Consider the following 25,317-nt stretch of genomic DNA (forward strand, 5'->3'; position numbering starts at 1 on the left):
TTTCATAAGATTTTAAAGTTTAAGAAAAATTGCAGGAATAGTACAAGGAACTCCAGGAGAAATTGTTTATATTTTGCTCCATTTATCACTTTCTGTCTCTCTAAAAAAAAAAAATATATATATATATATATAATTATTATTTTATTCAATGGGTAACAATAGATTATAATCATTATTTATTTTGGTGCTCAAATTTCCCATATTTAATCAATGTAGCCTCTTTAAGCTGTTTCCTATTTTTTTCTGTCCTCTGCATTCTTTGAATGTTTCCTTATAGGTTTATCTTGTACTTTCCTACCCCAGCCCTAGATTCAGCCTATTTCTTAAGGAATGCTGATTTCTTTTAGTAGTGAGAGGTATGTAGGAAACACAATGTAGGTGGTTGTCATGTTCATTGTTAATGGTGTCTCATTGCTTCTCAGCCTCCTCAGTGAACATAGCTACACTTGTATTTACTACCTATAGTTCATACCACTGTGTCCAACTTCTTTGCAACATCACAGAATATATTCTAGTCTTTCACTTTCCCATATGTGGAGTTCCCTTCTCCAATCATGAAAAACTGGCTCCTGGCTCTTTAATTTTTTATATTTGATAAAAGAAGAAAAAATGATATGGAAGAATACATTTTTGCAGGAGAATAACTTGTATATGTACTGAAAAAAATTTTGAGGGAAGGGGGAAAGACTGAAGGAGGACTGGTACTACCCAGTGTTCAAGCATACTGAAAACTGTTAACTAAGCCCGTGTGATACCAGGGCACAAAAATCTGCAGAAGAGAAGAGACTCTGGGCCAAATAAACATGAAAATGGAATGTCTGTTAAAAGTGGTGTTTTAAGCTAAAAAAGAGAAAATAAACTAAAGAACTTTTGTCTACTGAACATATGATTGTTCCAGCATAGAAACTGCTTTTGTTAAGGCCACCAGTCACTTTTACGTTGATAACTTTGATAGAGGCATTTCTGATTTTTTTTCACTTCTCTTTAAAGTTTTAATTTTTTCTCTTTTTAATTGCTCTGCACATTTGGTACTAGTGACACCTTTCTCTCCCTCTTCCCTCCTCTTTTGTTGTAGGACGAACTTCCCCTCCAACTTTCTAGTGTCTCTGAGATCTTCACTGGATATGCTCCCCTCTGTATGTCAGGTTTTATTCTTGAGTCTTCACTCCTCTAACTTACATGTTCTCTCTGAGCAATATTATCCACATTCATAGTTTTATACTTAGGTAGCAACACCTCCACCTTCCACATGCATATTTTATCTCTATAACTGATTTCTTTACTCTCTCCCTGTAATTTAAATATCTACTTGTCCGTGAAACATCTCCATTTGGGCCATCCTTTGGTATTGCAAATTTATTATGCCCCATCAATGAACTTTTGATTATACTTTTTTCTTTTTTATACTTTCATTATTTATATTATTTTATACTTTCATTATGTATTATTTTCCTTTTTTATACTTTCATTATACTTTTTTATACCTTCATTATTGCTCTTTTTTACTATTTGGTTCTTCCCAGATGGTGGTGTTACCATCCACTTAGATAATAAGCCAGAAATGAAAATATTGTCTTTAAATCCTCTCTTTTCTCATTCAGTATACGAAATCATTCACTAAGCCCTATGCTTTATGGCTTCCCTGGTGGCTCAGATGGTAAAGAATCTGCCTGCAATGCAGGAGACTGGGTTTGATTCCTGGGTCGGCAATATCATCTGGAGAAGAGAATGGCAACCCATTCCAGTATTCTTGCCTGGAGAATTCCATGGACAGAGGAGCCTGTTGGGCCACAGTCCATGGGGTCACAAGGAGTCAAACATGACTGAGTGGCACTTTCACTTCACTTAATGCTTTATACCTGTTAGTATCTGGAAGAGGCTCTTTCTTTTCCAATTATGTCTTTGCCTTACTTTAGGTCATTATCATCTCTTACCAAGATTACTCTCACAGACCTTTTACTGCTACCACTCTACCTGGACTTACTCTTCTCAAAATGTCTCCCACATTTTTATCAGTAAGATTTTCCAAGACTGTAAAGCTGAAGGTGCCATTTCCCTGACTATAGCCCACCAGTGACTACTCATTGCTTGTTGGATATAGTCTAAGCTCCCTATATGGCACATACAATTTGGCATTTGTTGATTTTCCAGCTTTATTTCCTGCTACTCTCCCTCACACCTATATCCTCAGTCATAGCAAGATACCTACCAGTTCGTGAAACTATGGTATTTCATGCTTCTGTATTGTTTTTCATCTTCCTTTGCCTAGACTTTCTTCACTTCATCTTGCTAGTAAACAATTCTTCCTTGCTGAACTTCTACTTACTGGATAAAACTTGGCTAAAATATAATAAATTCGTCTGCGAGTCTTTATTTCTCCCCCTTCTGAGTTTCTTCTGTCCCTTTTATTTTATTAAATCACTTATTGAATTGGATTGAAGTTGCTTTTAAAAGTGGGTTATTTAAACTTGTGCTCCCTGAGGAAAGAGCCTCTGTTTTAATAATCATTGTTCTCTTAACCTTTAGTACATCCTTTGTCACATTGGCTAGTGAAATTAAGCTGTGCTATCTTTAAAGGTAGTGTATAAAAGGCAAAAAATTTACCTAAAATAAAAATTTTCAATGTGCATAAACAATAACTACATTGAGACTAAATACTACTTTTCTGTACTCCCAACACAGCCAGTTTCCCCTTTGTTGCTGGAAGAGACTGTTGTTTGATTGTGTACCAGGTGTAGAGGTTAGTATACAAAAGTCTATCTTGAAACAGAAATAGCATTCAACAAGATGAAACTCTCATATTAGGAGATGGAGATCAAAGAAACAGCAGATTCACTTCTTCCAGCTCAGAGGCATTGTAAGCCCTTTCTGAGAGGAAAAGCAAGAGGGATTCTGCAAAGGTTTGGAAGGTGAAAAACTTAATGGCAAAAGTTTCTTCGGATTCCAGGAGTCTATGATTCTATTTATAACAAGTAACTCATTACCTCAAGGCCAAAAATAAAAGTCCATGAGCTCTTATACTGAGACAATGTGTACATTTAAAACAATAACAGTGTTCTGTATTTGTCGAACAACTGAGGAGAGTGAATTCACAAGCAGCCACAATTTTAAGAAGGTTAGAACTGATGATCTTGGAGCTCATCATTGGAAAAGGGAATTGTTCATGAAGCAGCAACAAAAGGAGAGGGAGAAGATTAAAAAATACAAAGTGACCTTGAGGAACAGAGAAAAGGAAATCACAGTGAATCATATTAGCCCCGATCAAGGGAGTCATTAAATGCACGGGCGATGGAGGAGAGCGGTCCTGGGCTTAAATCTTTGCTTGACCAGTCCCAGTTGCGCAACATTAGCTTTCTCTAAAATAGAGATCCAACTCCTATCCCAAGTTGCTGTCAGGAGAATTCAATGTAGTAAGTTTTGTAGAGTCTTCAGAAGTGCCTGGCTCATAGGATGTTCTTAGTGAAGCAGCAGTTGTCAATATTATCCTTGTAGTAGAATATAGAGGGTAGGTAATGCAACTCTGAACTTTACAAGTCTGTGACCCATGCAACTTTCTGGTGAAAGTTAAGTTTCTAATAATGCTGTTTTGAAAGAGGGTAGGGAATTCTAATTAATGGATTAATTTTTTAATGATTTGGATTTCTTGTGAACATGATTTTAAAGAGAGGATTGCATTATATACATACATCTCAGTATTGCAGAGCCATTCTGTATATTGGGGATAGAACCACAACTTCATTTATATATTTAATCCGGCTTTTTTTCCCCTCCTAGTTTCTCAGTGATATTTTGACCAGTTTTATTTATCCATTCTTCTTCAATACAGATTATACAGAAAAGAATAGTAAAACTTAAGCTTTAAGATCTTGATGTTTAATTTTCTATTTTTCTTCTGCTTTTTGGGGTTCACTTATCCATGTATGTGTGAGGCCTCTATTGTGAGAATGACCCAAAGCAAGCTAATGTGTCTCTGATATTAAGCCTGTGTTCTCTCTAGGGCTGTACCTAATTCAAATGGTCAGTGTATTATGTTTTTCAAACTGTGGTAGTAAACTAAAATGCCTTTTCTTTAAGGCTGCTATTAAAACACATTCTAATGTGATCATGAGGAGGCAGTGTTAGTAAGAATTAAAATATCAGCATCAGACACAACTGGATTTAAACCCTTTTACTGTAAAATATAAGATATACAGCCTTTGGCTGAAAAAATATATAGTTTTTCTCAACTCTAGTTTCTTGAGTGTGCCTTGAAAGTAAGAGAATCTGCTTTCTAGGTGTACTGTGTAGAATTAACTGAAATAGTGCATGTAAGGTATTCTGTCTAACATAGAGTAAATGATTGATAAACACATACCAACCCCCTTGCTCCTATACTTTCCACTGGTCTAGATGGAGAAAAATAGATGGGGGAAGACTGGCATTTTATGACTATACAGCTTGATAGAAGTTAATAATTTTTAGAAAAGATGCAGAATTTCTAAGACATATCATTTCCAATATTTTGATAAGGTATCAGACCTTGTGTCAGGTGATACAGTAGAAAGTGTGTTTGGTGTTGGGCTTGGGAAAATATTCAACGATCAGTTTAAATCCTCTATGAATTTAAATTTAGATTTTAATTAAATGAATGTAAAAATAAATTATGATAAGTATAATATGTCATGGAATAATTGATAGAAGTGATATATTGATATGAAAAATAAGATATTTAAGCCAGAGATGAGATTGGTAAGGACAGATCATTTCAGTGGATGTGGAGTAGAAGAAAGTCAGCAGAAGTAGAAAGAAAAGCTGAAGCTGGACTGAGGTTTTTGAGAAATGAATGGATGTAAAGGTACAAAGTATGTATGGCCTATCAGTTCAGTTCAGTTCAGTCGCTCAGTCGTGTCCGACTCTTGCAACCCCATGAATCGCAGCATGCCAGGCTTCCCTGTCCATCACCAACTCCCAGAGTTCACCCAAACCATGTCCATTGAGTTGGTGATGCCATCCAACCATCTCATCCTCTGTCGTCCCCTTCTCCTCCTGCCCCCAATCCCTCCCAGCATCAGAGTCTTCAAATGAGTCAACTCTTCGCATGAGGTGGCCAAGAATTGGAGTTTCAGCTTTAGCATCAGTCCTTCCAATGAACACCCAGGACTTATTATAAAATAAGAGTTTTTATTTTAAAAAGGTGTAAGCAAATACATTTGAGTTATTTATCAAAATATAGAACCCACCACACATGTTATTATAAGCTTGGCAAACTGAGTGGCTGTTTCTATTCAAAGTCACGATTATCTCTATTTCTGTCCAATTCTAAAATCTTGGAGAGTCGATAGGTTAGCATTTAGGAATTTTCCACTTACTGACATTGATTCAATTCATTTCTTGGTGGTAACTCCACACATTTATTCATAGGCATTACTGGAAGCTTGAGACAGATTTTTTAAAAACTGCTAATTGGATTTAAAGTCATGTTGAAACCAAGCTTAAAATATGGAGGAAAGCTGGTAATGATGACTCAGTACTGATGCTAAGTTAATGATTTAGTGATGAGTTTCAGATCTAGAAGGAAACTCAGCCAGCCTCGGTGTTTAACTACCTTTGGACAACTTCCACTGACTGAAAAATTGCAGATAACATTTTTGATGTATTTGGAGAGTAAAGGAATCCTTTGACTCAAATGCCTTTAAACTGTGATATCACATTATTTTCCTAATTGCGACCACTCTTGTTTTGTGATGGTGGAGTCTGTGGTTCTACAGGCTAATGTGATAGGAATTACTCCACACTGCTGCAGTCATCGTATGCCCTCCAAATTCTGTGTTGCTGCCTCATGCTTAGGGATGAAAATACCCTGCTTGCCTTTCCTCTTAGCCTGCTTGTTGATATGTATTCATCCTTCAAGCCTCTGTCCCACCATCTCTTTCTTAGTCCTCTGACTCCAAGAGCATTTTATATTAAGGAGACCTCTTTTTGTAATGTTTATTCACTATGTTTACTCACTATGCAAAAGCCATTTCCTTTTACAGTAGATTTGATGTTGCTTGATACACATTGGTGTGTTGGTGATTGGCTGTGAGAATATTTTTTAAATGATTCTCTTTGTTGTTGTTGTTGATGATGATGATGATATTTTCACAGAATGTCACATTCATTTAAAGGAAGTTGAATGACTGCCAGCACTAAAGGCTGTCAGAACTTGTGTGAGTACTAAGTGGAACCAATCAAACTTTAGTTGACCTGTTTGTATACTTCAATGACAAAGAGGAATTTGTCCTACTATTTGAAGTGAAAAGGCTCAGTTCTTATACCAGGCTAAAGGGTTAACCAATTTGAAGAACAGTTTTTCCTTGCCACTTGAAGCTATAAACCTGGTCTTCTTTATTAATTAATTTTAGAAAATAATTCTGATACATTTTTTATATGACTAAATGACCAATAAGTGTTAAGTTTAACACACAAGATAAGAAAATCTAATTTCAATCTCTTAGTTAGGTAGGTGCTTTTTGCCCCTAAGGCAAAAAACATTTCTTAGTCAAATTGAGAACCATTTCCAAAGTGATTTTTAGTTGCCTTGTCAATTTTAATATTCCTATTGTATTTATTCTCAGATAAGTAGAGTTTCTGATTTGAAGAAGTATAATGACAAATATTTTAAGATGAAACACATATGTAATTATCAGAAAATGTTTTGAAGCATTGCAAGAGATCAGTGAGTTTATTTTTAGGTTATTACAGACACACATGAGGACAAACACATTTTCAGAGTAACTTGACTGGATTTATTTTTAAGATAGAAACAGTTAGATGTTCTGATCTTTTCCTCAGTTTATTGCATGCTGCAGAAAGAACATATTCATTCATTGAACAGATGGATTTATAAACGAATATAATGCAAACTATGATACTTGCTTTGAGGGAAACAGAGTACTGAAGGTATATAAAATTCATATGGGCTTGCCAGAGGAGACACCTCTGTGAGGCGGGGAGATTGCAGCTACATATGCACAGTGAGCAGGAGAAAGAACATTTTAGGCAGAGGGAACAGTACATGGGGAAAAGGCAGGGAAGAGTGTGGAGTGTTTGAGGAACAAAATGTCAATATGGCTAGGGAAGAATTAACCTAAGTGCTAGGGTTTCGAGATGGAAGTATAGGTGGGTGAGGGCTAGATAGAGCAGATGGTTAATATCGCGGTATAGTTCCTCACTATGTACCCACTGGAATGAATGAATAAGAAAGCTTCATAACATAATGGGAACAATGTCATTTTCTTTCTTTCTTTTTGACGAAAGGCATCCATTTGCCTCATGCAGTGTGGTGAGAGGGGTTAATGTTAGCCAAGTTGAAAGACTGAGACAGAGAGTCTTGCAGTGAAGGCTGAGATTGGGCACAATGAGAAGGAGATGACCACCGTTCCCAAGCTGAGCCAATCGAACAGACCAGCTACAGATTTCAGCAGGAGATGGCAGCAGGGAGTGAACTGACCAGACAGTTAAAGGACATTGTTGCAGATTCCAGAGAACACAAAGGGGAGCAGGAACCTGCTGGTTTGGGTTTGAGGCTACCTTTTTTCTGCCGCTAAAAGGTCAAAGAAGCCCACCTGTCTATAAACTCAGATACCTCTTTGAAGAAAAATAGTGGGTTGGAGGAAATACATAAAACTGAACATTTACCAGATATGATCAAGTTTTTAGAAAAAGAGTATACAAGAATATAATGAGGTAGCACTAATTACACTTTGTGTTCATTCATTCAGTAAATAACCATGACTGTCTTTTACATGGGCTTCCCTAGTGGCTTAGTGGTAAAGAATCTGCCTGTAATGCAGGAGACAGAGAGAGGTTTGATTCTTGGGTTGGGAAGATCCTTAGAGGAGGACATGGTAACCCACTCCAGTATTCTTGCCTGGAGAATCCCATGGACAGAGGAGCCTGGTGGGCTACCGTCCATAGAGTTGCAAAGAGTCAGACCTGACTAAAGTGACTGAGCACACATTCATGCCTCTTATGTATTGCGCTCAGGGAATACAACAGACACTAACCTTTGTCTTCCTGGAACTCACATTCAAGTGAGACTAGTTCCCAGTTGAAGCTGTAGAAAGAAAGAAAACTGCCTAATTAGAAAAATGAATATGTAGTTGCACATTCAATAGTAGTATGTTAGCTTTAATTTCACAACAGTAGTAATGAAAAGTATTCTGGTGGTATGCATGACCTTGTTGTGGTCAAGAAAAGCTAAAAATGATTACAGAGTTTATTCTTGCTTGGACACTAAGTTTAAATAACTTGACATATGTCAGTCATAGAGTCACAAAAAGTTAGGACTGGAAAGGATCTTAGTGGTCATCTAGCCTGACATCTTACTTTTAGCTGGTAAGGAAACAGATATTCATAGAACTCAAGAGGAAATCACTGCTAAAGTTGGGATTTAAATATGTGTTCCTTGACATTAGTTCAAGGCTGTTTATAATGGAAAAGAGTTTCCATTCAGATCTTTGTAGAACATATTCATTGATTGTTTCACCTCGATATCAATAGACCATTTCTTGGGCTGGCTCTTGTAAGTATTGGAAACATAACAGGTCATGCAGTGATGTTTAAGTACGGATGAGGATTAGAAGAAGAATAGGCACTCATCAGAGGGGTTAGTTTCTTTTGTTTCTCTTTAGAATGTGAGTGATAGCCAGGAAAGGACCCAGTGCCTACGTTTTACCCCTACTCAGTAGGGGTATAAGCAGGGGCTCAGAACAAGGCATCCGAGTTCATATCCCAGCTGTACCATCCATCAACTAGCTTCATCATCAGTGTGAAACCTGTACAAAATTTTAAATTAAATCATATCATATGTATACAACTAGAAAATCTAGAATCCCATCTGATCATTTCTTTCTTGTACTTCCTTCCTCTTTCTCCACTTAATTTAAAAACTCACTTAAACATATACCTTGTATCATTGTGTTTAATTGAATTGTATTGGAAAAAAAGCACACATACTTTGTCTCAGACTGATATTTGACTAGAGTTCTGTGGTAAAGTAATAACCAGTAGCTGCATTCATTTTTCCAGTTCTTGGACTGACATATTCACAGTACTATATGGTTTTTCTACTATTGCATGTTGTTTAGCTCTTGTATATTACAAACAGGGCCAAAGAATAGATTATTACAATAAAAAAACAAGAAAAAGTAAAGTTTATCATTTTCTATGAGGCTTCACACAAAATGCCATGACATACTTAGTATCCACTTGGTTGGAAAAATCATGCAAGTTAACCCATGTTTTTCATCATATAAAATGAGTTGGTTATGATGGATATGTTCTGTGTTTTGTGCTAAGAATTCTAATAAATTAAGAAATATTTATTGAGCACCTATTATAACAGTCTAACGGTGCTGAGTTGGGGAAAGTGTGCCTGTATATGTATGGGGGTATGTGTGTGTGCAGAGAGTAGTGGTAAAAGTGTTAGGCTAAGTCACACTGAGAGTTCATCTTAATAGAAAAAATATAAAAACAATTTCTGACAGCTAACCCCTGGAAAAACTATTCAAAATATACTATACTTAGCATATTTTAATAGGAGATAGCCTGTATGATAAGTTTTAGCATTTTTCACAGTATAGTCGTGTTGAAGACTATATTTTTGCAATTTAAGCAACAATAGTGAGGTTATTTAATCTTACTGAATACTTCATTAAGTTAATAAAGCAAACTTTTCCTTCCAATATTAAGTTTAAATGCTGTTTGAAAAAATGTTAATAAAAACTTTTAAGAAATAGTTATTTTTCTTTGTGTCAACTGACTATTTAACTTACTATTATCTTCTTATGGCTCCTTAAGTTTTAAGATTGGATTTTAAAATAAATTTAGTGCTTGATTTAAGTGAGAATCTAAGTTTTCTACTTTAACTTCAGAGCAAAAAGAATATGAACCTAATGCAAAGAATGATGTTATGGATTTTCTGTAATTAGTTTAGTAGCTTTCAGATTCTGTGGTTAATAATCAAGGCTTGAGCCTCAAGTAAGATTGTATGCTTGCTTGTTATTTGAATTGTACCTTGGCTAGATGTTTATTAGTATTTTGTTGAGTTCCTTCCAACATGTTAATGAAGAAGTCATCACACTTTTCTAGATCAAAAGTAGACAAAGTGAAAGTTATTTTTTAAAAGTTGAGAGGCTTGCTTTTCTCTTGAGTTGTTCCTCAGGGGTATTTATGCTAAATTAATAGTGATATAGATAAACCATGAGTACAGAAATCGAATGCCATCCGTAAATGCAGAAATCTTTCCAGAAGATCTGTATAATATGCTATTACATATACAAAGAAAGCAAAAGCATATGGTTGTAATGAAGCCACTACCCTAAGGTCTGCATATCAGTTTGCATGAAGATGGTCTCTGGATATAACTGCAGTATTGCACACATGTCAAATTATGATTGAATGCTTATTGATGGTGAAGAAAACCTTGATTTATACATAATTATATTAATACATAATAGCTACATAAATATATAGTATAAAATTATCTTCCTTTTTATTTATAACTTCACATAATAAAAATGTATTTTTTCGAGTATCATGTACCATAAGGCCTATGTTAGCATCTCTGCAAGAAGCAGACTAATCATACTTAGAAAGAGTCTGTTGGAATGACTAAAGCTGAACAGGAACAAAGAATTCAACTAATGTTTTAACTTTATTTTACAAACAGAAACTGGAGCTCAGATAAGTCAAGAAATTTTCTCATAATGGCCCAGCATATTCATAATAGAACTAGGACTAGAGCCATTTATTTTATTTTTAGTTCAGTGCTTTCTCAGACTGATTCCATTTCCTAGCATGGATTAGAACTGCTCAATGTAATCAGTGATTTATTTTTAATTCTCTTTTTCTGTGTCTCTCCTGTGGGAGGAAAATAAAAAGGTGTTCTTGCTTCTGTGGACATATCTGGAGGCTGCTAAGAGCTACACACTGCTATCATATAGAGAATATTGCCCTCTGTGACATTTAAATCTTATTTTTATGGATCATTCAGTGAAAGCATGTGTGTTCCTTTTAACACGTGTACTTTTAAAACATTTAATCATGACTTGAGAATTTTTTTTTTTCATAACAAACCTCTAGCCTGGAATCTCATGACATTACTGATTGAGAAGAAATTTGTTAGTGATTTAAATACAAGAATGTCTCCAGAATGTTATATTAAAATATGAGGATTCACCTTATTTGTAACTTGAACAAAAGTCCCTGCAGTGTGAGTCTGTCTTCCAAGTAAAACAATTTTTAATGTTTATTTTCAGTTGTTTACAACTTCTCTCTTAAACTTGCTTTTCTTCCTTTTTATTTTCATAAATTAAAATTTTATTTTATAATATAAAAACCTTAGGTTCCTAGGGAGTTTTGGGGACTAAAAAAAAATGTGATGTGTGTGTGTGTTTTCATGTCTTTTTGCAGTGTCCTTTCTTAGTTGAAAAGCTGCATTTGGGTACAGTGTCACTGATGGAATTGAGCAATTTTTGTTTTTCTAACTTTTGTAGCTCTGGCCAGCTTCACAAGGTTTCTATCAGTTGAAATGGCATCTTTGACTTTAGCCAAGTGTAGGTTATTAGGTTATGAGTGCCAAAAATGATGAGTTATCTCCACACTTCATCCAGCATGAATAAAAGCAAGATTGTAAAATAATTATAATCTCTCAGAGCAAAGCCAGCCATGCAGCTTCAGCCCATCCCTCTTCATTAATTTGTATACAGTTCTTATTTTAACAGAACAAACTTTCTGAGGGTACTCACATGGGACTGCTGAACCAGCTGTACAACTTTTATTTTGAAGAAAAAAAGTTGAGCCTCTGAACGGGCTGTTTTAAAGACAGGGAGGGACTTAGCTTTTCCGAGCTTGACCAGCATGTGGAAGGAGTGCTCTCATGGCTGCGATAACTTAGGGAGCTCCTACCTGGGTGCCACAGGGGTAGGAAGGCTTCTGTTTGTTTTGTTCCGTTTCCGAGGGTCCCGTGCACTTCTCTTGCCCATGTCAACGTGACTCTTGGTGTTTTTGCACACCCTGCTCTGTGGGGGAGTGCCCCATCGTGCCTGTCTTATGTGGCCTCTATGGACACATTGCTCAGCTGGCAGAGAGCAGGGAAGTTTTCTCCCAGCACCCAAAAAGAGAAAGAGGAAACTACTTTTGCCTTCTGGGCTCCTTGCAGGACAATAGATCAGAATAAGCTTCCACATTCTCTCCCTGGATTTCTGGAGTGGTTTCCAGGAACAAGCTAAACTTTCACCTTTAAATGGATGACCATGTCACTATCAGGAGGAAACATCTCCAAAGACCCATCTTTAGGTAAGTCATGATGTATCCTAGATGGCTCCAGGGCTATCAGGAAAAATAATTTCTTTTTCATTCTTAACTTGTGAATTCTGGCACTGAGTTATAACAAAGCATTAAAGACTGTGCCAAAAGTGTAACTTCATGCATACTGAAGGAGTTCTTTTATTTTCTGAAACCCTATGCACAAGCTTTTATCAGTTTTTCAAAATGTATTTTAAAAACATATTAGCTTTTCATGTAGTTCAGTGACATAGCACTAGAAGAACTTCTGAAACATTATGCAACCCCTCGCTGTTTCTAGTGGTTGCATAGCCCTGTAAATGGGAAATGTGTGGTTCTTTCAACTGATTTCTCTCAGAAGTAGTATTTTAGTTCTGTGAATGCTACACTTCTTTGCAGTAATGTATGGGGAGACAAATTTGAACTTGATGGCTATTGTACTATACTATGTACATTTTACTCTAATTTAGGAGTATCTGTTTAGCAGTTAAGGAAACAGCAGGGCAATAGGAGATATTTTGCACTGGGGTGGAATCTTTGGCCAGGCAGAATATAGATCTTGCATAACAGATTGGGCTAAGGTTTTATTTTGAGGGGGGAAGAGACTCTTTCAGTAAGAGACTGTAATTTCGTCTGTCTTGATTTTTTAGTTACCTGTTATGTAATTTAGAATCCAGAATTTGGAATTAAAGTTAACCATATATCAAATTTGGGCCTCCCCCCAAATAATATCTTAAATATAGCAAAGATATCACATGTTAACAATACTAAATGTTAAGTTGTAGTCACTGGCTGTTGATCTTGAATTAACTACAGGATTGTAGAAGTTTATGGATGAAATTCCTGACATCGTATGGTTGTTAAATAATGAGTGGGACTTCAAGGAATAGAATTATATATAAAATGTTTCCATTCTTATGTATTAATTAATTATTACTACAATATTGCTAGTAATATCAATATACTTTCATAATGCTTAAAATGCTGGCTCAAATCTGTTTTAAAATCTTTTGAAGATATTTTCAAATTTACATTACACATTTAATATTATGTGTCTATTTAAGTATGCATTTGTAAATTAAACCAAAAATCCAAAATGTGTGTTCACCTCCCGTGTTTCCTGTGGCAGGCGCTGGAAACGTTCTTTCAGTTCCTGTGCAGTTCACTACTATTTTCTTTCCAAGAGCATGTGTGACTTCAAGGAGGCATGAAAGTTGCACAGACAATTCCAAACTGAGATATCACTTAAAGAGGGTACCTACAGAAGTTCAGGCAGGCAGGGCCATATTGGATAAAATCAGATCCACTCAGCCATCAACCTAAGTGTGTTACTCCATGGTGGAACTGTTCCTGCAGGTGGTCGCTCACTGCTTTAATGCCAAATCCTTGTCCGCTCCTGACGAATTACGTGTTAAGGTGCCACTCTCAGGGGAATTGCAATTCAAGTGTGCTTCTCTTTCATATAAAGAGCAGATCCTTTGTGGAAGGTGGGATTCTTTGTCCAGATGATTAGAATACAGTTTGGTAAATTCAAATGATTGTTTCATGATGCTGATGATCTAGAAGAGAAAACAGCTACCAAAGAGGATGTACGTTTACCAGGCAATTATTTCAAGCAAGTGCTGAAATGGGTTCCCGAATGAAAACAGATTAAGGCCAGATGTGGGATCATGGGTCTACTGGCATATTGACAGCTGGCTTTGCTTTTATCAAGATATGACTGTTATGAAGGAAAGAAGGGTGGAGAGTATCTTAAAAGATCCAAATGACTAGACATACTTTCTCAGAGAAAGTTTTAGGCTGTTCTTTAGTGAAATGCAGCATGGGCTTTCTAATAGCTAATTGTGCTTTTGGGCAAGCTGAGAAAGGGGTAAGCTTTACTTTGGCATCTTTGGGCTTCTCTGGTGGCTCAGACTAGAGAGCCACCATTTTTGACTCTGGTGGCAGTAAAAAATCTGCCGGCAATGCAGGAGGCCTGGATTCTATCCCTGGGTCCGGAAGATCCCCTGGAGAAAGGCATGGCAACCCACTCCAGTATTCTTGCCTGGAGAATCCCATGGATAGAGAGCTTGGTGGGCTACAGACCCAGTCCATGTGGTCGCAAAGAGCTGGACATGACTGAACGACTGATACTCTCTTCCTTGGCACCTTGGCTCTTATCCCATGTCCCACTTTATTTTCTTTGTTAGCCTCCTTTCCCAGCTCCCCTGTTCCCTTGGCCTTCCCCTGAGCTGTCCAGCCTTTCACACTGAGACATCTTTCTAGGCTTCCTTTTCTGGTCAGACTTTTCCTTCTCAATATGTACAGTATGTATGCACCCCACTGCCTAAGAGATTTGCACACCTGTTCTCAATCTGTAAGCAAATCTGTGCTAGATTGTTTCATATGTGCTAGTTACAAGTTTAATAGAAATTTTGTGAAATATCTTTGGTATTTTTTATTAAAAACTCATTTAAAATTTTAGTTTTTAAGAAATCAGCCTAGAATTTTTTTTTTTTTTAAGAAACATCTGACATATTGACACCATTCAAATTTCTATATACAGCCTACTTTCTTCTGCAATTGAACCCACAGCTTTAATTCAATTCACCTGTCATTCTCTGCTCGATTAGACATGACCATATCTAGGGGAAGGCATTGGGGAGGCCGCCAGTGGTAAAGAATCCACCTGCCAATTCAGGAAATGCAAGAGATGCGGGTTTGATCCTTGGGTGAGGAATATCCCCTGGAGTAGGAGACAGCAACCCGCTCCAGTATTCTTGCCTGGAAAATTCCAAGGACAGAGTGGGTCACAGTCAGTGGGGTCACAAAGAGTCAGACACAACGTATGCATGCACCATTGGAGAGGCCAGACACAATAACAAAAAAGCAACCTTACCCTTACAAAGCATATCATCTAGTGTATATCTAGGTAACCATGACACAGGCAGGTGATGGGTACCAAAAAGAAGATAACAACATCCTGGGAAATTATAATGGAAAAGACAAATTTCAGTGAAAACTAATTCTGGCCCCTAAGTGAACTGAGAATGATAAGAGCAATATTTTAAATATTATTATTATTTTTTAGTGTTATATTTCCTTCATTTTCTAATTTTTTAATTAGTTTTCATTGGAGGGCAGTTGTTTTACAATGTTGTCTTAGTTTCTGCTAAGAGAAAGATTTTCTTTTAAATTTCATTTTTGAGACAGAATTAATGTCAATTTTTCATCAGCATGATCTCCCTAAATTTCAAATAATAAAAATCATCCATCAAGTGTAAAAAATTAGTTGAGAGGTTTTAGAGGAGATGATGAATATTGAAATTCCATGGCTGGTATGCTATTGGGAAGGCTGGGAGGAGCTTTATATGCTATTTAGAAACTGTCTCTAAGAATGTCTTGGTCTCCCACAATGCCAATTCCCAAATCATTTCACGCAGTGAGGTTATCAAATCCATGTTTTAAAAGTCTTCCATGGAAAATTTAGATACACATTTTCATGTCAGATCTGTGAAGCGAGGAGCAAAGGCAAGGCTTCTTTTCTGGCCAAGGCTGGAGTCTGTATGCGCATGTTTCATACGTTTTGCATGTTGCTTTGGGATAAATGAGACTGTTCAGCCTGGAACATATAGAAATGATGCATCTCAGACACATTTTGTGGGTCACTCTGCAGATGTTCTTGCAGCTCAGACTTGTACAGAGAAATCACTCTCCCTTTATTCAAGAGAAACACTTTAGGCTTTATAATTTTCCAGGAAGGAAACACTATTACAAAACATTTATTAATGTGTTTTCCGTCAACAACACTGTTTGTTCCTCAGCACTTAGAAAATGAATTTGTATAGATCTTTAAAAATCTAAGATTTGAATCAGCACTTGATAGTAGAGCTCTCTGATACACACATTCTTTAGACGTTTAAAAACTTCTTTTTCTGTTACCACAGAGTTTGATCTCTAGGAATTACAATTAATCTCTTTATATAAAAAGATTCATCAATTTATAGAACATTTCAGATGAAGTACCTTTGTCTAACTTCAGTAAAACAATTGCTGAAGATACTTCCATCTTACTGCATGCTCATATGGCTTAGTGAACTTTCTATATTCTCAGAATATTACTCAATCTTAAGCTTTGATACCAAGAAAAATCTATTTCTCCTAATAAAACTGCATCAGTGAAAATAATTCTTACCTGAATTACACTGCTACGAAATATACAAGTCTGGGTTTTTGTTATAATTATCTCCCCCCACTTGATTTGATATTTTATTTTTTATCAAATTCTACTATATATGCATCTTTTTTTCCTGTTTGTTGCTTCAAAGTCTTTCTGGAAGTATGTAGGAAAAATGAATTAAAAAAATAAATTGAAACTTTTTTCTTACATGTTAAGCCTTATTTAGTGTTCTTTGGAACCAACAAGCTTTTGAACCTCTTTCAGGGTTCAAAAGTGGATGTTATTTTTGTGGTGACTTTTCATTAGAAGTAGCACGAAAAAGCCACAAATGAAATCATGCAACTGGTTCTTGCTCAGCCGCAGTACTGAGAACTGGTCCATGCATCCAGGAGCTGAGACAGTGAAGTGCGGGTCGAATGGCTGCCAGGGCCCAAGACCAATGAAAATCATGTTGGGTTCTTCACAGCATTTAGAACATGCTGTTTCTTCTCTTTATGCCTTTTCAGAGTTTTATTTTTACAAGTGGCTGTTAGCAGAGGAATTCTGAGTGTGTTTTTGGCAGGCATATTCTCTTCACATGGAGATGTAGAAAGCAGTGAGATGCCTAGGAAAAGAAAGGCAGTCCTAATTTTGTTTGTGTACCGAATGGGGATGATTAGTACCCTATTGATGGGTCTGAATTCTTGTTTCAAGGTTGTGATCTATGCTTTATAGAGAAGTAGCATAAAATATCTATTAAATATTTAAAATTGTATACCTTTTGGAGTATAATCATTTTTATTTAGCCCCACATTTAAGCTCAGTGGTAACATCGGTGTTAAAGCTAGTTCAGAAGTTGCAGATGACACCACATTCCTGACTTTCAGATAGGAATAAGTAATCAGTAATATTACTGATTTTCTAAAAAAATTTTTAAACAGTAATAAGGTGGGACACCTGACCACTCTGCCGATTTACAATAGTTTTCTAGACAGTTTTCTACTCAGTGTTTCAGAGCCATTTACTTCAGTGTTTTGGGAATAATAGAAAATGGGAACAAGTAATATAAAGTGTAAACTCACTTCAAAATTTAAAGAAATTGTATTGCTAATACATTATTGATATTGGCATTTTCATCTCATAAGTGTGTTTTTGACATTCTATGCTTTAATTTCTTTTTAACACTTCCTCAACAAAAAATGTGTACTTTAGCCAGAAATTTTAGTACAAAGTCATCAGAGTGAAAATTACATAAAAAAATTAACTGGTGAAGTAGTATAATATATTGGGGCTTCCCAGGTGGCTCAGTGGTAAAGAATCTGCCTGCTAATGCAGGAGACTCAGGAGATGCAGGTTCAAATCCTGGGTTGGGAAGATCCCCTGGAGGAGGAAATGGCAACCCACTCCAGTATTCTTGCCTGGGAAATCCTATGGACAGAGGAGCCTAGCGGGCTACAGTCCATGGGGTCAAGAAGAGTCAAACACGACTGAATGCACACACATACACACCCATCCAAAAATGTGTGATTTAGATAGAAATGTATATAGTAAAAAGTTATCAGAGTGAAAATTACATAGAAAAAATTTATTAACTATGGCAGCAGTAGAGTATGTTAAATACCTTTTCTTTTATGAAATGTATTTTCTCCTAAGAAAAAGTTCTATGTAAATCGAATCCAAAACTTAATACAACTTTATATGCTGCTGCTACTGCTGCTAAGTTGCTTCAGTCATGTCCGACTCTTAGAGATCCCATGGACTGCCGCCCACCAGGCTCCTCTGTCCATGGGATTTTCCAGGCAAGAGTACTGGAGTGGGGTGCCATTGCCTTCTCCCACAACTTTATGTATATGAACATATTTTGCCAGTTTTTGTTTCTAAGACAAGTGATTGTGAATTCATTTATTTAAGAGAGAAAAAGGAAATTGAATTGACTTGCAATGGTTATATGGTCATATACTGGAAATTTAGGCTCAAGGGTTTTCTTTAATAAATGATAATTTTAAAGTAAGTGACAATTAATTGATAGAACAAAATAATTGCATTTATTTCTACTTGCTATGAAAGTGAAAAATACTTTTGGAAAATAGACATAGTGATATGAATTTAAAGTTTATGACATTATCAGACACAATGCTAATTAATAGAACAAAAATATTTTATAACAGACATTTATTAGTATTTTTGTTGTCAAGATACTGTTGCTGCTAGTCAGAAGTCATTGTGTGACTTTTAAGGAAGAAATAATTACAAACTGATCTTCAAAATAAATTACGAAGGTCAGAGTAAAACAACAATACATTTGAATGTAAGGCAGGAAATATTTATCAAGAAAACATCTTAGACATTGTTGAGCCTTTTTTTTTCCAGTTGTGATAAAAGTAGCTCTAATTTTTAAGTGGTCATCACAAATAAACTGTAATTTGGTAAACATTTTGAAGTCAGGCAATGAGTAATCTACTCCCATAGTATTACTTCATCCACAATTTACAAAAATTTGAATTATTTCCAATAAACTTATAATTAGTGGCAACAGCAGCAGTAGATATTAAAATTAATACCAAGAGCTACCATTCATTAGAATCTTAGCATATTTTTAGACAAGAAAGAAGCATATAATCTTCAGGGCAACTTCATGAGGAAGTATTAAATTCATAAATAATAATTTTGGATATAGGACTTCCCTGGTAGCTTAGATGGTAAAGAATCTGCCTGCAATAGAGGATACCCAGGTTCAGTCCCTGGGTTGGGAAGATCCCCTGGAGAAGGGAATGGCAATCCACTCCAGTATTCTTGCCTGGAAAATTCCATGGACAAAGGAGCCTGGAGGGCTATAGTCCATGGGGTTGCAAAAAGTTAGACATGAATGAGTGACTAACATACACACACACACATGGATCCAGGAACAAGAAATAAATAAAACATAAGAAAGCACTTCTCACTAGGGAGCTATGCAAGTCCTATTTTCTAAGCTAGAGATGTTTGGTGCTGTTTGCATTTATCTTGGATATTGGTATTGTTTAGAAACTGCTATTCAAATGTTTGTAATGTTTGAAATGAGGAAAATCAAGATTATGCAGGTAAAATGGTCTAGTGGGGATAATTTTATGATTTATATCATCTTGAAAATTTTTATTTGAAATAATCCACCTATTACTTATAGTGTTCAGGTAAAAAGCAATGAAAAATAATAATAACAGCAATGAAAAAATAATAGTAAGCTTAACAATGACCTGTTGGTTTATAGAGAAGAAGGTTAAAGAAGTCTGCATTAGTCTTTGGTTCTGTGACTCGACATGACATAATTTTGATAGTTCTCATGGGAAAACTTCAGTTTATTTATATATTTGATTAAGTCCACTTGGACATGATCTTTAATTGAGCAAAATCCAACATTTCCTGAATTGGAGCTGCTGAAGTGTAGGGGCAAGTCTACAGTGCATTTGAAGGAAAAGATGATAAAGCTTCCAGAGTTATCTTTGAAACATCCCAAGCGTGCTTTGTTAGAGTCATATTTTTGTTATGAAGAAGTGTGAATTCTGAGTCAAATTTGTGTCTATTTTTGCTATTTTGATGACTCTACCTTTTAGGATCTTAAGATGATATTTTTAGGCATATTGTTTATTAAATCAAAACAGATATTTAAATATTAATTATATATTCATTAACCAAGTGTTTGGTAGGCATTGAAAGTCTTGGACTTTTATTATGAAAATCATCACTTCAGCTTTAAAAATATCAATATTTAATTTGACACTTTTAAGGATCAAAGAGCTTACAATAAATTGTTTAGAGACCACTGGTAATAAAAAACAATAGGAATTTATCTTCAACATACAAATGTGGTGATTTTCTAAGTCCTAATTAAGGAATGAAAAGAAAATTCTAATAGGTCAAGTAACTTTTTAAATTGTATCATTAAATTAAAATTTGGATGAAAGCAGGGACATGTGACAATCTGGACCACCTGTTTGTCGGGAATCTCTAATGAAGATTTCAAATGCTTATAATAATTCCAGTGGTGATGTCTTTGAGAAACAACATAAAAAGAAGTCTGTAATTTCTCTGCCCACTAATTACGCGTTGGCTTCACAATCCAGCTGCATCCAATTGTTTCTAATTCGGTGACCCATCTCATTTTCTCTGTATCTCTTTCACTGTGTGTTTTACTTCAACCTATTATAGTTACCTAAGGAAATCACCTACCTCTTCTCCAAAACCATAGGATTCCTGAGGCTAGAATCTGTATTGAATCTCTGTATTTCCTATAACTTTTGATAGAATGTGAGTCATAAGTAAGAACTTCAGTTCAGTTCAATTGCACAGTTGTGTCCGACTCTCTGAGAGCACATGGACTGCAGCATGCCAGGCTTCCTTGTCCATCACCAACTCCCGAAGCTTGCTCAAACTCATGTCCATTGAGTTGGTTATGCCATCCATCCACTTCATCCTCTGACATCCCCTTCTCCTCCTGCCTTCAATCTTTCCTAGCATCAGGGTCTTTTCTAATGAGTTGACTCTTCTATCAGGTCGCCAAAGTATTGGAGTTTCAGCTTCAGCATCAGTCCTTCTAATGAATATTCAGGACTGATTTCCTTTAGGATGGACTGGTAGGATCTCCTTGCAGTCCAAGGGACTCTTCAACACCACTGTTCAAAAGCATCAATTCTTTGGCGCTCAGCTTTCTTTATAGTTCAACTCTCACATCCACACATGACTATGGGAAAAGCCATACCTTTGACTAGATGGACTTTTTTTGGCAAAGTAATGTCTCTGCTTTTTAATATGCTGTCTAGGATGGTCATAGTTTATCTTCCAAGAAGCAAGCGTCTTTTAATTACATGGCTATAGTGACCATCTGCACTGATTTTGGAGCCCCCCAAAATAAAGTCTGCCACTGTTTCCACTGTTTCCTCATCTAGTTCCCATGAAGTGATGGGACCAGATGCTATGATCTTAGTTTTCTGAATGTTGAGTTTTAAGCCAACTTTTTCACTCTCCTCTTTTACTTTCATCAAGATGCTCTTTGGTTTTTATTCACTTTCTGCCATAAGGGTGGTGTCATCTGCATATCTGAGGTTATTGATATTTCTCCCAGCAATCTTGATTCCAGCATGTGCTTCAATCAGCCCAGCATTTCTCATGATGTACTCTGCATGTAAGTTAAATAAGCAGGTGACAATATACAGCCTTGACATACTCCTTTCCTAATTTGGAACCAGTCTGTTGTTCCATGTACAGTTCTAACTGCTGCTTTCTGACCTGTATACAGATTTCTCATGAGGCAGGTCAGATGGGCTGGTATTCCCATCTCCTGAAGAATGATCCATACAGTCAAAGGCTTTGGCTTAGTTAAAAAAAAGCAGAAGTAGATGTTTTTTTGGAACTCTCTTGCTTTTTCAGTGATCCAATAGGTGTTGGCAATTTGATCTCTGGTTCCTCTGCATTTTCTAAATCTAGTTTGAACATCTGGAAGTTCACTGTTCATGTACTATTGAAGCCTGGCTTGGAGAATTTTGAACATTACTTTGCTAGCGTGTGAGATGAGTGCAATTGTGCAGTAGTTTGAACATTCTTTGGCATTGACTTTCTTGGGGATGGCCACTGCTGAGTTTTCCAAATTTGCTGGCATATTGAGTGCATCTCTTTCACAGCATCGTCTTTTAGGATTTGAAATAGCTCAATTGGAATTCCATCACCTCCACTAGTTTTGTTCTTAGTAATGCTTCCTAAGGCCCACTTGACTTTGCATTCCTGGATGTCTGGCTCTAGGTGAGTGATCACAGCATTGTGGTTATCTGGGTCATGAAGATGTTTTTTGTATAGTTCTTCTGTGTAATCTTGCTACCTCTTCTAAATATCTTCTGCTTCTGTTAGGCCCATACTGTTTCTGTCTTTTATTGTTCCCATCTTTGCATGAAATATTCCCTTGGTATCTCTAATTTTCTTGAAGAGATGTCTAGTCTTTCCCATTCTATTGTTTTCCTCTATTTCTTTGCACTGATCACTGAGGAAGGCTTTCGTATCTCTCCTTGCTGTTCTTTGGAACTCTGCATTCAAATGGGTATATCTTTCCTTTTCTCCTTTGCCTTAAGCTTCTCTTCTTTTCTCAGCTATTTGTAAGACAAACATTTTGCCTTTTTGCATTTCTTTTTCTTGGAGATGGTCTTAATCACTGCCTATTGTACAGTGTCATGAACTTCCATTTATATTTCTTCAGGCTTTCTATCAGGTCTAATGCCTTGAATCTATTTGTCACTTCCACTGTATAATGGAATGGGATTTGATTTAGGTCACATCTGAATGGTCTAGTGGTTTTCCCTACTTTATTCAATTTCAGTCTTTGGCAATAAGGAGTTCAAGCCACAGTCAGCTCCTGGTCTTATTTTTGCTGGTTGTATAGAGCTTCTCCATCTTTGGCTGCAAAGAATATAATCAATCTGAGTTTGGTATTGACCATCTGGTGATGTCCATGTGCAGAGTTGTCTCTTGTTTTGTTGGAAGAGGGTGTTTGCTATGACCAGTGCATTCTCTTGGCAAAACTCTGTTAGTATTTTCCCTGCTTCATTTTGTACTCCAAGGCCAAACTTGTCTGTTATTTCAGGTGTTTATTAACTTCCTACTTTTTCATTCCAGTCCCCCATAATGAAAAGGACATCTTTTTGGGTGTTAGTTCTAGAAGGTCTTGTAGTTCTTCATAGAACCATTCAACTTCAGCTTCTTCAGCATTACTGGTTGGGGCATAGACTTGGACTACTGTAATTTTGAATGGTTTGCCTTGGAAATGAACAGAGATCATTCTGTTGTTTTTGAGATTGCATCCAAGTACTGCATTTCGGACTCTCTTGTTGACTATGATGGCTACTCCATTTCTTCTAAGGGATTCTTGACCACAGTAGCAGACAGAATGGTCATCTGAGTTTATTTTACCCATTCTAGTTCATCTTAGTTCACTGATTCCTAGAATTTCAACGTTCACTCTTGCCATCTCCTGTTTGACCACTTCCAGTTTGCCTTGATTCATGGACCAAACATTCCAGGTTCCTATGCAGTGTTGCTCTTTACATCATGGGACTTTACTTTCATCACCAGTCACATCCACAACTGGGTGTTGTTTTTGTTTTGGCTCCATCCCTTCATTCTTTCTTGAGTTATTTCTCCACTAATCTCCAGTAGCATATTAGGCACCTACTGACCTAGGGAGTTCATCTATCAGTGTCCTATCTTTTTGCTTTTTCATACTGTTCAGAGACTGAGCCAGAACTGTATTTGAGTGTCTCCTGCCAAGATATGGGTCAGCAGTGGCCTGCCACAGGGGTAGGGGCTCTGGGTGCAGCAGTTGTGGGTTATGGCATAAGCCCTCTTGGAGGAGGTCACCATTACTTCACCATAGAGCTGCCAGAACTTACACAGAACTAGGGAAACAGACTCTTGGAAGGCACAAACAAAAAGCTTGTGTGCACCAGGACCCAGGAGAAGGGAGCAGTGACCCCACAAGAGACTGATCCAGACTTTCCTGCGAGTGTTCAGGAGTCTCTGGCAGAAGTGTGCGCCAGTGGTGGCCTGCTGCAGGGTCAGGAGCATTCAGTGCAGCAGTGCATGCATGGGACCTTCTGAAGGAGGTCGCCATTATCTTCATTACCTCCACCATAGTTTGGCCTCACTTCAAACAACAAGGAGTGAGCACAGCCCTGCCCATCAACAGAAAATTGGATTAAAGATTTACTGAGCATGGCCCTGCCTGTCAGAACAAGACCCAGTTTCCCCCTCAGTCAGTCTCTCCCATCAGGAAGCTTCCATAAGCTTCTTATCCTTATCCATCAGAGGGCCAACAGAATGAAAACCACAATCACAGAAAACTAACCAAACTAATCACTTGTACCACAGCCTTTCCTAACTCAATGAAACTATGAGCCCTGCCATGTAGGGCCACCCAAAGTGGACGGGTCATGATGGAGAGTTCTGACAAAACATGGTCCATTGGAGAAGGGAGTGGCAACCCACTTCAGTATTCTTGCCTTGAGACCCCAGTGAACAGTATGAAAAGTAAGAACTTACCCAGTCTTTAAACTTAAATACCTAAAAGAACCAGGTCAGTATTATAAATGTTTGAAATAGAAAATGTTGGGAACTGTGATAGATGAAAAGCAAAAAGCATTTGGTCTCACATTTTTAAAAAACACTGATAGATTAGACAAAATCCAACTGCAGTCTGTTAGCTGATGACTTTTAAAATGAATGAATGATAGCACAAAGAATACTTTGTTTCCTTAGGTCCACATAGTGGTTATGTCTCCATTTTCAGGGTGAATTATGGGGGTAAATCTTGACTGAGAATTCTGGCAACTATATCCAAGAGGATGACTAGAGGAATGGGCACATGGCTCTTGTTTCTAATGCCAGTTAAAGAATGAGAAAGCCACTATAATCTACAACACACTTGTACTGATAATATGTACATAATTCTGTAGCACTAAAGGGATAGATGAAGAAACATATAATGATTAAATGAATAAAATAGATTCATTTTAGCCCCATCTTGAATCATCCTGCTGCTGCTACTGCTAAGTCACATCAGTCGTGTCTGACTCTGTGCGACCCCATAGACAGCAGCCCACCAGGCTCCCTTGTCCCTGGGATTCTCCAGGCAAGAACACTGCAGTGGGTTGCCATTTCCTTCTCCGATGCATGAAAGTGAAAAGTGAAAGTCGCTCAGTCATGTCTGACTCTTAGCGACACCATGGACTGCACCCTACCAGGCTCCTCCGCCCATGGGATTTTCCAGGCAAGAGTACTGGAGTGGGGTGCCATTGCCTTCTCCGTGAATCATCCTAGAATCAGGGAATTCAATGTCTATAGCCCTATCCTTG

The 25,317-nt window shown here is 37.0% G+C and overlaps 1 protein-coding gene across 2 annotated transcripts in view; it reads left to right on the forward strand.

Annotated features, from left to right (window-relative positions):
* The window catches only part of PDE1A (phosphodiesterase 1A, calmodulin-dependent), a 397,000-nt gene that overhangs the window by 76,896 nt on the left and 294,787 nt on the right, over window positions 1–25,317 (forward strand). Inside the window, exon 1 of one of the 2 annotated variants that reach the window (XM_010833842.1) lies at window positions 11,787–12,321. The exons of the other annotated variant lie outside the window; for it this stretch is intronic. Coding sequence (XP_010832144.1) covers window positions 12,269–12,321 — 53 coding nt within the window. The 5' untranslated portion in view covers window positions 11,787–12,268. Of the gene's footprint in view, window positions 1–11,786; window positions 12,322–25,317 lie in introns of those variants that run through there. 2 annotated transcript variants of the gene reach the window in all.

This window comes from Bison bison, unplaced genomic scaffold, assembly GCF_000754665.1.
Source record: "Bison bison bison isolate TAMUID 2011002044 unplaced genomic scaffold, Bison_UMD1.0 scf7180017863946, whole genome shotgun sequence".
Lineage (NCBI taxonomy): Eukaryota > Metazoa > Chordata > Mammalia > Artiodactyla > Bovidae > Bison > Bison bison.